The sequence below is a fragment of the Apteryx rowi genome, unplaced genomic scaffold (assembly GCF_003343035.1).
Source record: "Apteryx rowi isolate R43461 unplaced genomic scaffold, aptRow1 scaffold_74, whole genome shotgun sequence".
In the NCBI taxonomy this organism is placed as follows: Eukaryota; Metazoa; Chordata; class Aves; order Apterygiformes; family Apterygidae; genus Apteryx; species Apteryx rowi.
The window spans coordinates 1,704,759-1,721,602 of NW_020451027.1; the positions used below are offsets into that span (position 1 = coordinate 1,704,759).

The following is a 16,844-nucleotide window of genomic DNA, read 5'->3' on the forward strand; positions in this document are numbered from 1 at the left end:
ATAAGTATACGAAATATTGTTATTTGATTATGAAATAATGATAGAAGATACAGGATACAGATGGACTCTAAAATTATGGTCCAACAAGTCCTGTGTATTTTATATATTCTTTTAAATAAAGTCTTTTTAAAAATAATTTTGAGTATTCAAAAATATGATAACACAATTGTCTTGCATAGTAAATTCTGTGAAAAGACCTACTGTCACTTTAATGATGCCTTAAACTCCCATATGAACAGTGCCCACAGACTCTGGAAATTGTGTCAAATCATTAAAGTGGACCTAGGAGGAGGATTTAATTTATTTTAGAGACTACACCAAACACATTACTTCAGGAAAAATGAAGTTATATAATCTGATATGCTAGGTTCATTAAGGTATAACAGGCATGTTTCAATTTGTTTGAAAAGATAAGAAGAAATTATACTTAAAAATAAAAGATATTGGTAATTGCACTGGTGATTTTTAATAAACTTCCATTTGAAGAAACTCTTCTAATCAGTTGCAACGTATGCTAATGAATATGGATGCAATAATGCAAAAGAACCTGTAAATTTAGTACAATGCTACAGTGCTAATTTAAACATCAGTGCTAAGAGAGGCATCTTGTTTCTAAGATCCTATTGAAGCCGGCTTAAGTTAGCAGCTTCAAGTTTATTCCACTTGCAGAAGCCTAGGTAGAGCCAAGACACTAGCACATAAACAAGGTCAGCTCAAAAAGAATTACCAGCACCTCACCTAGGCTGCCCTAAGCGCGAGGGGGTATTCTGGGGTAGTAACGAACGCTCACACGCATTTACCATATAGTAGGCAGCATGCTGCTCATTTCCTCCTCAGAGCAACCAGTGCGGCTGCCCATATGCTCAGGACTGTCTCACCAGCCAACACTTGTGCGACGCAAAGCCAGGAGACCAGGAGACTGAGCTGCTCCAACATCTGGAGTCGCTGCCCTCTTCCCGGAGGAGCAGCGCACTGACCAGGAGCCCCAGGGTTTCGACTGTGTCTCTACTCAACTTGCAAGCTCAAACTAACACAGATCCCACTAGTTCAAGCTGTTTATGGACAATAGGCAGGGCAAATTTGAGTTATAGTCTTTAATATTTCATACCTGAATATAGTTTGAACACAATAGTGGAGACTCACTAGTAAAGGAATACCTTGGGCAAAAATAGAACAAAAACATAGTCTGAAACTGCTCTGAAGCAGTACCCTATTTTGTAGAAACAGAATAAAAGAAAATGAAAATGTGCTTTAACTTCTGTAGCGTAGTGATGACCACAGAGGGTCCATCTTTTGCATTAGTCCATCCATTTAATTGTGCTAAGTATCTTAATTCCAAAACAAAATTAAAGGATTTTACTTTAAAGAACAGCATATTCTGTGTGAAAATATATGGCAATTGTAATAAAGATCATTATAGAAATTGTCTATATAGCATAAACTATTATAACTTTGAACACTGATTGTCAGAACTTTTTAATGTAATTTTTTAGACGTCAGGTCATTGCTGGTTTTGCCTACATGTTGTCAACCATGCAATTGCTTTGTTATTTTTAATTCTCTTTGCAATGTATGAACAATCTTTTACTAGTTAAGACACAGCTATGTGAGGGACTGCTAGATCAGTTATTTGATGGTCCTTAGCTCAAAGATAAATCAGAAACAGTTCTTTGGAATTCAGATCAACACTATGCAGTTCTGCATACCTAAACAGCTGCAAATTTTGTTCTCAATCAAACTGTGTGTGTCTGTTCATGACAAAATGCTATCCACATTGCAAAAACTGTTGTGGAGTAAGCAAGCTGAATGTATTTTAGGGGCAAGTTACAGTACAATAGAGGAAAGTAACTATAATCCCAAGGAGACACATCACAGAGAAAAACTTTAATATTATTATTATTATAGACCTGAACAGCTCCTTTTTATTGCTTTTAATCAAAGTAAAAGACTACAGTTTTGGTCATTTTTGTGCGGGGAGAAATTTTAAATTTAATATTATATAATTATTAACAGCAATCCTAAGTAGCTGCTACCAGCTGGAAAAATTAGAGAATCCAAGACTAATGCCATGATGATTGCATATTCTTTCAAAAAGTCCCAAAATTTCAGATTCCATGTAGCACTGACAAATCAAAAATTGTTTCAACAAATCTCTTAAAAAGGGAGTCAATATCAAATACCATATATTTACTGGAAGCCTATGAGAAAGTATTTTACAAGAAAAATGATAATTTGACATGAACTAAGATGACACAGCACTCTCTTACAAGGAAAAAAAAAAGAAAAAAGATACCTTTACTGTTTAAAAGGTAATTCCTAATCCAGCATCATACTTTACGTTTATTTTGCACAGATTACCTTGTAAAACAGGATTCTGTACTATGCGCACCTTTGAACAGCAATCTCTTATAAAATTATCTTGTATAGATAAATGAAATGAATGATTACACCAGCATGACATGGACAAAGCCATTCCCAAAATAAGCTACTTTGATTAAAGTGAAGCAGTTGGGCAAACTTACAGGAACCAGTTTCCAAAACCATTTGGTAGGAGACTTCAGAGGAAGCAGTAGAAAAAAAAAAGAATAAGCAAAAAGCAAAGAAAAAAAAAAAAAAGGAACAATTTATCAGATTTCATAAATTACTTTCACAAAGCAGTTTTCTTTAATAGTCTCAGTTTTGTACAACAGTGAATTATAATTTCATGGTAAACATTAGTGCAATGTAACCTTTACGTATTGTACTAATTAGCAGAACTAATACTGGAAAAATAAGTATCTGCAGTCTTTGTAGTTCAACTTTATAATTTTCCCACATGAACAAAGATTTTCAGATCAATGCAGTTTTATTTAATGCTTTCACACATCTAATTGTACCCTAAATGTGCAATCCATTTGACAACTGAAGAATTCATTTGAGACTTGAAGTCATGTTATCGCAAGTATCAAAATGAACTCTCACAGCATGTATGATGAAGCAGGAAAGCCAAAGCAATGAACAAACGGTATAAACACACTTTAATACAATACAACCAATTCCAGTGGAGTTTGCATTAGTTACTTCAAAGCCAAACAGTTATGTTTCTAATGTTCAACAATACTTTTAAACAGACATATGACAGTTCCCAGAACAATGAGAGATGCAGGCAGTTATAYTCTTGCAATGACAAATCACATTAGCATCAGCTACATGATGTGCAATGACCTGAAATGTAGATGGAGTTTTCTTTTGGCTGCTAGCAGAGAAATGATCAGACCTGCTACATACAATTCTAAACTGATATGTTACCAAAAATTACATAATAAAATTACTAAAAAAAATTAGTTTTACAAATATAAAATTTAATCTAAAAGTTTAATCCTAAGAATACTGAAGTCAGTGGATTTTTTTTTAACTCTATACGCTAGGGTGGCATAATACTTTTACTACTCAGGAAAAAAACCCATTGTGTGGTATTACATATACATGCAGAAAACCTCACCATTTTATTCTATTAATTTAATTATACAAATTAAAATATTAAAAACAATAATAAGAGCAGAGGAAAAATATTTTGTTTTATGAAGAGAGAAATATTCTGTGGAAATGGTAAAAAAAGTAGTTTTAAACTCAAAGTGCTATGGAAGCTTGTTATTTTACATAGTTGTTATAGAACATTGCACTTTAAAAAAAGTTTAAAAATAACTGAACAAATGAAACAAAGCTTTTTATTTAAAAAAGTTATTGTACAGGAAAGGGTGTGCATTAGCAACAGGACTATTCTCAACATCCTTCCCCTCCATTGGACTGGGCTACTATAGTGGAGAATTCCCAAACCGCTTTGAAGAAGTGAACTACGAGGTGCATATTAACGTGGGGCTCTAGATATTCCCTGTCAAATTAAAGCACTTTTCGTAGGGCTCAGTTTCTCTTCTCCTCATTGAATTCTTGTCAATGCACGGGAAAGCACAGGAATTTGAAAAACAATGATTTTTAACTGTAATCGGGAGTTCTAAACCATATTATAAAGCAGAGTTTTACATAAATGGCCCAAGATCAGATTTGGGCTGGCTATCATTTTACATGACACCGATAGGAACATTTTTATTTGATGTAGCAAGTTGAAATGTACTTCAGCCTTCCTCTTATCAGACCAGTCTGCACCAAAAAGATCTATCRCTATCTACTAAAGATAGACCAAGACCTGCTCTTCAGAAAAACCTCCCCACATTTGTTTCAGTTCCAGAGATCAGCCCTGCCTAAAGGTACAAACTGAACTCAGAACTAGCAGCCTGATATGTATTTTCATTTGTCCACTCGGCTGAAACAACCGCTAAGCCGACAATCAGCATTCTTCGAGAGGCTGAAAGGCTAAAGATAATCACTTTTAAATTTGGATAGACTATAACATTTATAAACAGATTTCAGCACACCCTTTGTAAAGACAGTTTAAGAAAAGGATAAAGAAAAGCTGAAATCTCTCATACAACATAACAGGAGCCCAATGGCTGTGCAATTAGCATTAGCCTCCCAAAGGCTAAAGAATTACAGTCCCTCGGGTGGAGGGTTTACAGGTTTACAAAAAGGTTCTTTAATCTCCTTTGACAAAAAAATTTTCAATATGATTCTATTACAAATTTAACCCAGCATAAATTCATCCTGGTACCAAAAACTGGTGGCCATGCCCTTCATTAAATACTTGTTTCTGCCCTCTCCCTTGCACTGTCATTAGTATTCATGCAGCTGTGCTTTAATTGGATCAGGAAGCTGATCCTGCTGCAAACTTTTTCTTCCCCCAGTTCGCTTTTGATAGCAGTACGGACTTATGCCACATTAAATTGATTGTGGAACTATGGCATTAGTGTTTTACCTTCACACACAACGTTGCATTGTTTAAACTAATTAAAAAAATGTTTAAAGAGTTCAGTCCTTCTGATGAATATTCTTACATTTGTTTCTCAGGTGGGATTTGCATTGATTTGGCTCAAAAGCACTAAGAATGATTCAGTCTAAATCACAAAAGCAGGGGAAAAACAACAGAATTTCACGAAAGCTTCAACTACATCCATCATTAGTTTAATCAGTGCAACTGTACACTTGCTACATATTATTCAACTGAAGCCTGAAAACCAAAGCTAATCACTACAAAACTTGAAATCCTAATTCTGAAAGAAGATGCAGGGACTCTACCAGAAAAAGATGAGGTTAGCACAAATCACCAGCAGATCGAGATACACAGAGGACTACCTGGAGCTAAAAATCATACATAATCCTTCCTCTGTCTTATCTTCTACAGGAAGCTAGCAGCAGAAGAAAGTGAAGGAAAACAAAAGCAATCTCGTAATTGGTTAGTACTGCTCTGTTTCTATCTATCCAAAACCAGATAATAGGTATATCATATCAGTTGCATCATTTGTTAATCTGTGCACATGTTGTTTACAATTTCTAGAAATGCAGAAGCTCGCTATTTATTGCATAAAGGCTCACAGCAGTTCTGCAACAATATAGTATGGCATTAATTTGGCAGCTTTGAGGATTATGCTCAATGCTTTATTTTTTTACAAATAAAATTTATGAATTTATTTATTTGCTGCTTCTTGGCCAGAAACTAAAATTAAAGAAAAGCTTTCCCCAGTCTTTAAGAACGACCTATTCTTCCCATCTTTGTTTGGTAATCTCCCTAAATCAGCACAAGAGACAGTCTTAATTTAAATTTAGTTCAGGTTCAAGACCGCAGCTTAGAAGCTCTGAAACTCAAATGTCCTAAGGTGTCTGGCCAGAGCAGGAGGGAGATCCTATGACTTCTAAAGCTTTCAAATGGAATCGTCACTTTTGACCTTCTAACTGTGTGGGTAACACAGAAAACCTAAATTATAAAACTGATCCCCAACCTGAAAAGGATGGTGGAAGACACAGAAGAGGCACAACAGAATATTCCACTTCTCCTATATGCTAAGTTTTAAAATACAAGTAGAAGTAATTGTTAAAAAGATTATAAAAGCATCTAAGTAAGAAAATGAAGCAATTTATTTCAGGTAGTAAGAATTAAGCTAGAACTGTGGTATAAGCACTAAAACTTATATACATAAACTTCAAAAAATGTAAATGGCCCTACTTTCCAACTGGTAAAAATCAAGATCTCCCAAGTCTGTGTCAGCATTTTTGAAAATTGGAACCACTCATTTACGTGCCTTAATAGAAGTGTAAGTCCTTAACTAATACAGAAGTAGGCTGTTCACTGCTCATTTAGGAAATATTATTTAATTTTCCAGGTAATGGAAAAGTCTGTAATAAGGTTGCTTTGGTTAATTTAAGAACAAAAAAATCTCCTGATATCAAAAACTAAACCCAGGCACAGCAGGGAATGAAAAAAATAGAAGGAAGAAAACTGTACAAATTAGTTAGTACTTTCAGCTCAAATTATACACATATTTCAGCAATAGCAAAATCTGGTACAAGAATATAGCTATGATATTCCACAACTTTGTTGAGACATACTAGGTAGGATCAATGCCATAAAGCAACTGGACATGTCACTGATTATGTGCCATAAAGAAAGAAAGGCATGAATAGACTGAGTATGGAGACAGATATCAGGGTAAAACACTGAAGTCTGAAAATAGATACTAGGAGATACTTGATAGGAGCAACATCATAACAGAAAACTCATGTTAGAAACTCTGAACAACTTGATTAAAAGAAGTTCTGTATTGTAGTTTTCTTTGATAATTAGCATTCAGTATGGGCCACAGTTGAGAAATAGTCATTGTATTTAATAAATTTCTAAATCTCAGGTGCTCATATGTGTGCAAGCACCATTAGCATTAGCAAAAATAAATGGAAATCTGGGAAATATTGGGAGGCATATGATAAATCAAGACGGCTGAGATTTTAGTGTAGTGGGTAAGCTATCAGTTAAACAGACCCACGTTTCTCAAAGAAAGAACTGTGATAAAGAAAATCTGAAATAGAAAAAATCTGAAATGAGTTCAAAATATGTTGTTATCCTCCTGCATGTAAAATAAAAAGTGCAGTGATTCAAATTATTTAACACTTAAAATCAGAGCTGACTAATTTAGATACTAGATTTGTTTTCTAGAAGGAGATTCCATTTATCATTGTATTCACTGAAACTTTGGTGTACTACTTATATTTTGATTCATTTTTCCAATTATTTACACCCTCATTTTTCTCATGTACTTGTAAAGTATGATTAACTTTTTAATAGCAATTTTTTTTGCCATAATCCTCCATAAACTCTTAGTGGCAGAAGAGACATCTAGGGGGAAACTGGAGCCTGAGGTTTTGCCCATGCTGAGATTTTAGTTAATGGATAAATACTAATATAACCCCCAGCATGGAATACCTTACTTGACAAAGTAATTTATGTAGCTGAAAGCCACACTGAGGCAAATAATGTTAGATGCGCCTGGGATAACATCTAAAACTCAGTGTATAGAAGGCCTTAGTTACAAAATTTTCCATGACAGGACAACTGTAGCATGATCTTGTTATTTTGGAAAATGCATTTTTACATTGGCCAGCAGAACAGAGCTCTCATTTTATCCTAGATGCCTCCGTAATTCAGATGGAAAAACAACACAAATGCATATAACATTTTAGTGTAAAATTTTTATTCCATTGGGTCCATCTATGGCATCAGCGACAGACTCAAAAATCTTTCAACTACTGATACAAGAGCACTAGGTTATCCTTTTTGTTTGTTTCTTTTTGTTTACTTCAGACATCTTATTCCCATGATTTCCATGTAAAGATAATGAGGTTCTCTTTATTTCTTTGCCATTATTAAACCCAGATACCAATTTTTCATATTAAGATATACGCATCAAGACTTCACTATTTTTGTTGTAAAAAAAATCTCATTTCCTTTTGCTGAGTCACATACTTACTAATTAGCTTTAATCATTCCTTATGTTTAGAAAGAAACCACGAGTACAGGGATATCCATTGCATATCCACGCATTTTGAAGCTGAACATTTAATCTAGCCAGGCTCTTTCAAAGTAACGTTGAAGGGGAGGTTGCTGTTTACAGAACAGACAAGGAAGGGAACTAGGATTACAGTCCTAGGGCAGCTAGGAAGTCTGTTCTACATTCAAGGGCAGGGTTAATACTAGAGGGTACTCCCAGCTCACTACCATTCTCCCAATAATAAGTATATCATAATAGGAAAAGTGATCTCACTCTGAAGCAAGCTACCAAAACATTTTATGTACTCTAGAACTGTTTGCAATCCTTCTGTATTTTGACGGGTATAATACTATTAAATTAACTGAGCTCCATAAGCAAAGGGAAAAAAATCCTGTTAGGAAAGGGTATCAAACAATGTTTTTACCATATATATAATTAAACTTCTAATCAACAAATATCATGATCATAGATAAAGCAGTTCTGCCTATGATGCCACATATAGCTTTATCTCTTTTAAAATATATGGAATTCATACAGTCCTAATGAAAAAAACATGCTTTTCTTTTTCATATTAGATCCAACTGCAGTTTGAATTCATTTGGAGAGTATTTATTAGTCTTAATAAATTCTGTAGAACTTACTTATATAACAGATGTTTTGATGCTATCAAGGATTTATTTGTCAAAAAGAACAACTGGGAATAAAAAGTGTAGCTCTACTATTGTTGCATGTAAAGGATGTTATCATGGAAACACTGAAACTAACAATGATATGCCTGAAAACTAAAAGCTTGCTTTCTTTAACAAACGTTTAAAGTGCAATGTCTGCAAATATATATTTACTTATGCATACCATATGCAAGTAGATTTTGTTTACAGATAAATACTTATTCTTGTTTAAAATATTAACCCCCCTACACCTACCTTTTGACCTCCTGCAGACTCTGCACTGTGATGCTCTTTTAGTTTTTGTTCCTGTTCCATTATGTCTTTCAAATGTTCATTCACCTAAAGACAAAATAATTTCTTAAGTAGTCTATTCTAAGACACAAGTGCCAGAAATTACAGGTCTTTTACAGGCCTATAAACCACTACCCCCAGGTTAATTGAAAACATTAAACAAATGAAATGTCAGAATCTATAACCCTGAAGCACAGTTAACAAATGTCAGTGTTTCAGTCCATACACGGTGCCACATGTTAGCTTTACATTGCATAAATTAACCTGACCCTTATTATGCTCCATCACATTTGATTAACAGTGTATTGTTTTCATTAGATTTGATCATGCAGTGAAGGTACATCACAAGAAAGATGTGCTCTAATATAAACAGGACCACCTTGGTTTTGAATCATGGTAAATTACACAAGACGATCCTTCTTAGCAGAGCCACCAAGAGACCCTCAATCAGCTCATCATGGCATCAAAATATGACAGTGACTGTTAGATGTCATATGTAACAAACACTTTTATTTACACTTTCCATTTATTTGGCTCCAATAAGTTTAATTGATTTCTGCAATTTTTTTGCTTTTTATTATCCGCTTGCAGCAGATTAAAGAACAATCCACATCAGACACGGTCTTGATATTCCCACACACATACATATCCCTACCCACTCATCTCTAACCGAATCATATAGTCTACAAAGAAAATCACAGCTTACTTTTCCTGTACTCGTACCTTGTTTATCCAGAACATGACAGCATCTTCAATGTCATAAGGCAGATCCGCAGCTTGGAAGAAGGATGAATACTGCTGAGTGCATGCAATCACTTTCTCCACGCTGACCATCTCTACAGTATATGCCATCATTAGAGTATCGATCATGGCCAAGTGAGCACTCTGCAGAGAACAGCAGTAATACCTATTCAGTTTTCAAATCAAAAGATTACTTTCTTAAGTACTATTTTTGAACATAGCCCAAAGCAGTAAATGATACAAGTTTTATGCCTGTTTGACAGTTTTTGAACAAAAGATAATGATGGAACGGTGTAACATATTTGACAAAGCAATACAAAGCAAAAGGATATTCATTAAAAATGCTTATTACAAATTAAAATAATATGGACAACAAAATTAATACCAAAAACAAAGGCCTGGAGCTGGAAAGAATAAGAAATTTGAATGATTACAGCAATAAATCACTTTGACGTTTTAACAGACCAAAAAAGATCTTTTAAAGATTTCACCCTAATGAAAAAAAAAAAACAAACAACCCTGCCTGACCAATTTTATTTGTACTGGAACTAAAAACTGAGACTGGCTGAGAAACACCCTTTCATCATCATCTTGAGAAACAAGTGAAAGTCTACCTATTTTTTAAGTTATAATCCAGGAAGACGACAGAATTATACTAACCTTAAGAAAGAAAAGACATGAGAGAAAAGATTTTGTTTTCTTCTAAAAGATTAATTATCTTATGCAGATACTGCTAAACAGGCACAACTAGGTTTAAAATAGGCATACACTGATAAATAAGTTTCTGTGTTAAAATGGAAGGTATCTGTTTCTCCTAACGTTGTTACGGACTGAAAACCATAATGGCTTTTTCACAATTTGTGATTAAAAAAAAGGAAGACTACCAGGATTTTCATAAGATTCTTGTGACTGAGTAAGGAAATTCTGACAGTTTGTATGAGATAGTGCCTACAGTTAAACAGATTTGTTTCTGCTTCATAGTATAAAAGAACAGCAACAGCTTTAGGTATTAAGGAGCAACGTTTCCCCTGAACCAGAATGATTTCCGAAGGCAATATTTTTAAAAACATTGCCTTTTAACTGATCTCACGATGCAAACAAAGACTCCAAACATTCGTTAACACCATCATTCCAATTCAACTCTACAAAAAATATTCTTATAAACATTTCACAAGGTAGTTTTCACAGCCATGGCAACAGCAAGAACAACATGAGTCACACAGCAATATGCCATCTATGCGTTATAGTTACGGTAGTATGTGCACATCATTTATTCCCCAATTCCCAGCAGGAGAATGATGAACAGATTCCGATTCCGTGCTGCCCTTAGTGTTTGTATCACTGGATAAGGTGAAACTCTTTCAAAGGCAGACAGCAGCATATATCCTTTTAAAATTCAATTAGGTTGTTTTGTTTGTCTGACAAAAAAGGCCAAGCTATACTTATTGTATCTACTAAAGATGTTCACAAAACTGCTCCTGGTAGCCAACCTTCCTGGCAAGAGGTCATGCGTCCATGGACCCTCGATGTGACCTGTGAGTCCTTCTGCCTGCCACATACTCCATCCGTGCTCCTGGCACAGTACTGCTGGGCTAGTAGCCAGCACCTCTTCACCCTCCTTTCTTGGCTAACTTACTCAGAATAACCTTTTTTCACCATACTTGCCTCCCCTGTGAATCTATTTACAAACCTTCAGCAGGCAGGTACTGATATGGGCTCTTGGGTGTGAATGATAGAAAGAGCTGGGGAGCAGATGGCATAGAGCTCTTGCCATCCAAAGCATTTAAGAACGAAAGTACAGAGAGTATTGCCCGTGCCCAGCCTCTTGAGGAACACCAAGCATGGCAATATTTATAGAGATACAGAAGGGATCAGTCATTTTGTTGTGGGCCCAGCAAAAGAGATCAGAGAAGAACTTCAGACCAAATGTCACATCACTTACTAGTAAAGCCCCAAAATCTTGTGAGGGATTTCATCCTGTCTTCAAGCATCCCATCATATCAGTGCCCATCTCCTGCCTACAAAGGGGTGCCCTCTCTCTGAGGCAGAATACGCACCCTACTTTCAGATCATGCATGCTTGCTCCTTAGCTGCCTGTCACCTCCTTCCCCCAGCAGCTTGGGTGCCCACCTCAGGAGACAGGCATACAGTGATGAAGATGCTTTCCCAGATGGACAGTCCCCACTTCCCCCCAGAAATGGGGAAGGATGATAAGCCAGCCCACAGAGAAGGCTGCTGCCCTTGTTTCTTGGTGGCTTTAGAGGCTGAAACAAAGCCCTGCTGCTCACACTCCGGTAACTGTGATAACAGGCAACTTGACCACAGCACTTTAAGGCATCTCAGCTTCTCTATTAAAGATCCTGTGCAGTTCAGCTCACTACAGAACAGAAAACTGAAAAGCTTCACCTGAGAAGGTAAGGGTTTTTCACTTGGATTTATGTCGACATAAGCTTTTTCAGCTTTAAACAAGACCGCAGCCTGGCTCTGATAAAGCCAGCCTGAGCTAGCTCCAGTGCTACTTACACTGTTGTCAGAAGAAATCCCTGGCAATGAGACTATCTGCACGGGTACCTTTTTTGTATAGGGCAGGATGCATATGTATTGGGAGGAGGCGCAAGAAACCACAGGGCCAAGGAAGGCAGAGGCCAGACCCACGTCTATGCAGGATGCAGAACCTGGGTGCCCACGGCACTGTCCCCAGGTGGGTTTCCACAAAGCTCTGACCTTCGCTTTGGCATGGAGCCTCCACACAAACTAACACATACCCAACCCAGATGGCTGTGAAACTACACTGCAGCAGGAAACACGAGGAACTCCAACTCAACAGTATAAACATGCTCTTTCATACACTGCAAAGCTGGGGGTAGATCGAAGACCTATTCCTAAACATTTTCCAAGTCCAAATGCGGCAGGGTGCCTTGGGGGAAATACAGTGGTTTCTCTTAACATTTTCTTTTTCTGACAAGAGATGGAGAAAAAGTTCATTGAGCAGTCTAGTCCAAAGACTTCAGAATTAAGTTACGCTAAGACATCTGAAAATCACATTAAATGACATGGTATTGCAACAAACTTTGCCCTCACTATAACAAAGCATATTTATATTTGTGAAGACTAACTAGTAAACAGGTTATTTGTGTCTTAACAAAAGCCAGTATCTAAGTTATCTATTAATAAAGAAAAATTACTGAAAACAGAAATACGATTTAAAGAAAGTAAACTCATTTCGCTCGATGCCACACAGCTGAAATTCACGAAAAAAGAAACAAGTTTTCCTAAGTTGCAAAAATACAGTTCTATTTCTGGATATCCACTTCTATGGATAATCGTCTTCTGTTCTTACTGTTATACCTCATACCAAGATTTTTGGCTTGGACATAAGTTTTCCAATTTAAGCTCTGACATTAAAAATAAACCCYTGTCTATATGCAAAAGCTATCTTCAGTCCTCTTTACTGCAGTGCTCATAAACAAATTTTACTTAGGTTTGAAATCCACAATTTAAAATAAAATTAATGACTTGAACACATCAATGTTTGTGCACATGACAGTGTGTTTAATACATGCATACGCTATTCCCATATCTAAGTTTGGGAAACACTTTATTGAGTGACTATTTGGACAAAAAACAATACAGCAAAGTTAAAGAACTACCACTATCTGAAAGTTTATCCACTGCTGGATTTCTTTCTACCAATATGCTCAATGCATTATAAACACATTAAGAAAATCAAATTATTTACAATTAGCTGAGTCATCTATTTTCAGTATTTCTAGTAAATTATTAACGAACTGCCAGCTGCTTAAGCAAACAAAGGGAATGATCAAAGGGACGATAATAGATAATACTCTGTACTATCAAAATTAAGTTTAATAAACTTTCACCTACACTGATGGAATCCCGTGTCACAACTTTTTATTTAAGTTGTCAAATACAAGCATCTTCAAAGTCTTAAAAGTGACTCCAAATTATTCGTTTTATAATTCAGATAGGATGTTCAAAAGGTAAGATTTAATAAGTAATAAAAAGAATTTGAGTCAACTTGCATCTATGATCTTGAGAAATAATCAATAAACTTGCTATTTTTGTAAGAGTGAACAAAACCAAACTTTTGTAAGAGCGAACAAAAGCAAACTTTATTTTATATTTCATTCTGTACTACCAAATCATTAAAAAAATTTGGTATCTGGGAATTTTTTCTGCCAGAAAATTTTAAGTAACCAAATAACACCTAAGAGATTTTACACCTAAAATAGTCTTTAAAAGAACAGGTGGCAGAGAGAGAAAGAGATAAAACTTTACAGTCCCACATCCAGTTCTACTGTTTCTCTCCAATTTATCTTGGAAAGAGACAGACAAGCTGCATCATTTTTTTAAATGTATTTTTTAATTCATTATGCTCAAAAAGAAAGACTAAACTAAAAATTGCACTGCAAAAATAGTCTCCTACTGTTTCAAAAAGAGTTATGCTTATAAAGCTCTGCAAGCCCTGTAAAAACAAGGTTTTTTTAAAGGAGTTCTACTGATGGTACATAATACCGAACATTATTGACAGCTCTCACTGAACCGCATATTGTAAGTAGAGCTAAGGAAAGCAAGAGGGAGAAGGGGCTTTCACTAGTCAGGGCAGCAATTACGCCTGAGCTACGGCAAGAGGAAAGCAGCTTCGGACACAAGGGGCAACGCAGACGCAACCCGAGCGCAGCAGGAACGAGCCTCAGCCGCCCAGCAAAGCCTCCCTCTGGACGTGCCTGTAACGCAAGGTCCGAGGAGCTCCCCAGGGGCCGACTGCCCCCATTTCCCCCACACTCTCAGCACTCAGACACCTGAAGTTAAAACCAGGCGGGATATCCTACTTCTGCATCCTTCCCGCATCCCGCACATCTGTCTATGGAGGTGCCCCTTCAAAGATGTGATTTTTCAGAGATAAACCTGATCAATTACTTGAGAGTGAAAAAGAACTGAAATTGCTAAGATTACTGATTTGTGGATTTTTTAAAAATCTCCTACCACCTCAATATTATGAACTAGCAGAAGACCCAAGTACTAAAGCAATAATCAGGGCTTATTTTGTTCTGAGCTTTTTTTCTTTTTTCTTTTCTTTGAAGGTTGAGGTTTTTTTAAATTTAAAATAGAAATGCCATTCCAAATTGCCTCAGACCCTGTTGCAGAGTAAAGTTTCCCTACTCAGGAAACTTTCCTCACTAAGCTTTTTGCAGTGCTGCATTCCATGTTCTTCACATCAAAGTCTCAGGACTACAGAACTGGCTTACCAAAATACAGAAATACAGTTAACAGATCAATGAAAAATAGCTGAATTTAGTAAATCAGGTACACTATATAATAAGTGATCATTAATTTACATTATTCAATTAACAGAATGGAATAAAAAACAACAGAGAAATACCTAAAAAGTTCAAGATGAATACAACAGTGAACAACATAGGAAGTAACACGCTGTTTTATCATGGTAAAGCTTTGCCATTCAGAGATTTGGCTTAAATCAATTCAAAAAAGAAAAAAAATCTTGTCATCTTTTGATCATTTACACTATATGGGTGAATAATACTAAGATCCTACCTGGCACACTATGAGGTATAAAAAAATATATGAAATGCTGGATTCTTAGAAGTATTTATTTTCTAAGACAGAAACATGCTTTTGTCTTTCTCTGCTACAATCTGTCTGCACAGAACATGTGAGTTTTAATCCAGTATTCTTTAAAACCTCCCATAATCACTAGCTACATTTCTGTTTTCTTATGTAGGTTCCACAGCTCTATTTTCTACTACAGAATAGTTCAGTAAGAAGCTTACTGAATTGTAAAAGTAAAATTATTCTAAAGCATCACTACTGCTAATGCTTTCTCTGTCTGCTGCATGATTGATTACAGAGCTAGCTCCGCTTCCCTTGAAGAACTGCCAACAGCTTCTTAAAGAAAGTATGTACTGTGGAAAAGGTATACATGATACTGTGCACACAGATGCTTATAAAAAAAATATTGCCTGTTACAGACAGCCCTTATTATTATTACCCACTGTTGAGTGCCTATTATAATGCTTGCCACATTCCATTAAAAGACTCATATTAGGAGGTCTCCTTTGGTCTGATGCTTTTGGAAAATCGTAGACAGAAGCATCCAACCATATCCCAGTATGACATTTGGGGAAGGGACAGGGACAGAAAGAAGGTAGAGTATATTATTGTTATACTCATGTTAAAAAAAGGGGGGGGGGTCTTTTCACATGTCTTTTATTGAAAAAAAGTCCCTCATCTCACTATGCTTTGGAATAGAGATCTGACCTGTGACGGGATGTGGCTTTTGTAAACAGGAACATGTATTTTCTGATCCTGTGGAATTCAGTCATGCCGCAAGAATTTTTTGTCAAGAATTTTGTGAAGGAATTTGGTTGTGTTACAACACTTTTTCCCTTAATGTTGGTGTTCTTGCTTGCACAACAAACACATTTCTAGCTAAATTCCCTCCAGATTTTGCCCAGACTGGATTGGGCACCTGAACAGAGAGCAAAGAGCAGCAGAGATCAGCTCTCTACCTTTAATTGGCAATATATTTGTATCATCTTTGTATCAATAGCTTATGCATGTGGCTAGCTGTCTACCTGCTGAAAATAGAGGTTTCTGAATCCAGGTATTTCTCCCAATACAGTTAAAAAAAAAAAAAAAGTTGGGGTCACAATGTTCGTCTGTGGCACTCATGTCACTTGAGTCAGCTACTTCAGTTAGCAATAAAAGGCAGAGTAAATACTATGGACTTGAAGAAACTTTTACTGAAAATATTGTATACAAGTATTAAGATTACAAGTATTTTAAGTGTTCTGTGTATTCCTAAAAATTATTGATCCGTTAATACTTACTCTAAGTAACAATTTTTTTTTAACTGAAACTGAAATTCTTGTTAATGATCTGTCAGTATATGCTCATTCCTAAATTAATGTTACCTATCCTTTTACAGTTATTATCAGAAGTTGGTTGTTATCAAGTCAGAGCAAAGATAACAAAAAAAAAACCCAAAAAACCCACACACAAGAGAATACAATACCTAAGACAGAGATCATCTCCACAAAAACCACCACTGAGTTTATAACCACTAGAAGATGCTGATCATATGGAATAACCATTATTATAGGACAGGAATTTAAGAAAATTCGATRAGGAGCTTGGAAGAGGACACTGAGGAGCTGTAAAGGATACGCAAGCAAAGGGTGGAGAAAAGGGT

The 16,844-nt window shown here is 35.9% G+C and overlaps 1 protein-coding gene across 9 annotated transcripts in view; it reads right to left on the minus strand.

Moving 5' to 3' along the window:
• Positions 1 to 16,844, minus strand: part of CAMSAP2 (calmodulin regulated spectrin associated protein family member 2) — a 97,836-nt gene that overhangs the window by 37,435 nt on the left and 43,557 nt on the right. For 6 of the 9 annotated variants that reach the window (XR_003257046.1, XM_026087842.1, XM_026087845.1 and 3 more), the window contains 3 exons: positions 9,593 to 9,754; positions 8,834 to 8,917; positions 2,523 to 2,555 (listed from right to left, as the gene is read on the minus strand). Coding sequence is in view for 8 of the 9 variants with exons in the window: in XM_026087842.1 (XP_025943627.1) it covers positions 2,523 to 2,555; positions 8,834 to 8,917; positions 9,593 to 9,754 (279 nt within the window). In the remaining variant the exon portion in view is untranslated. Of the gene's footprint in view, positions 1 to 2,522; positions 2,556 to 8,833; positions 8,918 to 9,592; positions 9,777 to 16,844 lie in introns of all 9 variants that reach the window. The other 3 variants (XM_026087844.1, XM_026087849.1, XM_026087846.1) reach the window with 2 other exon arrangements.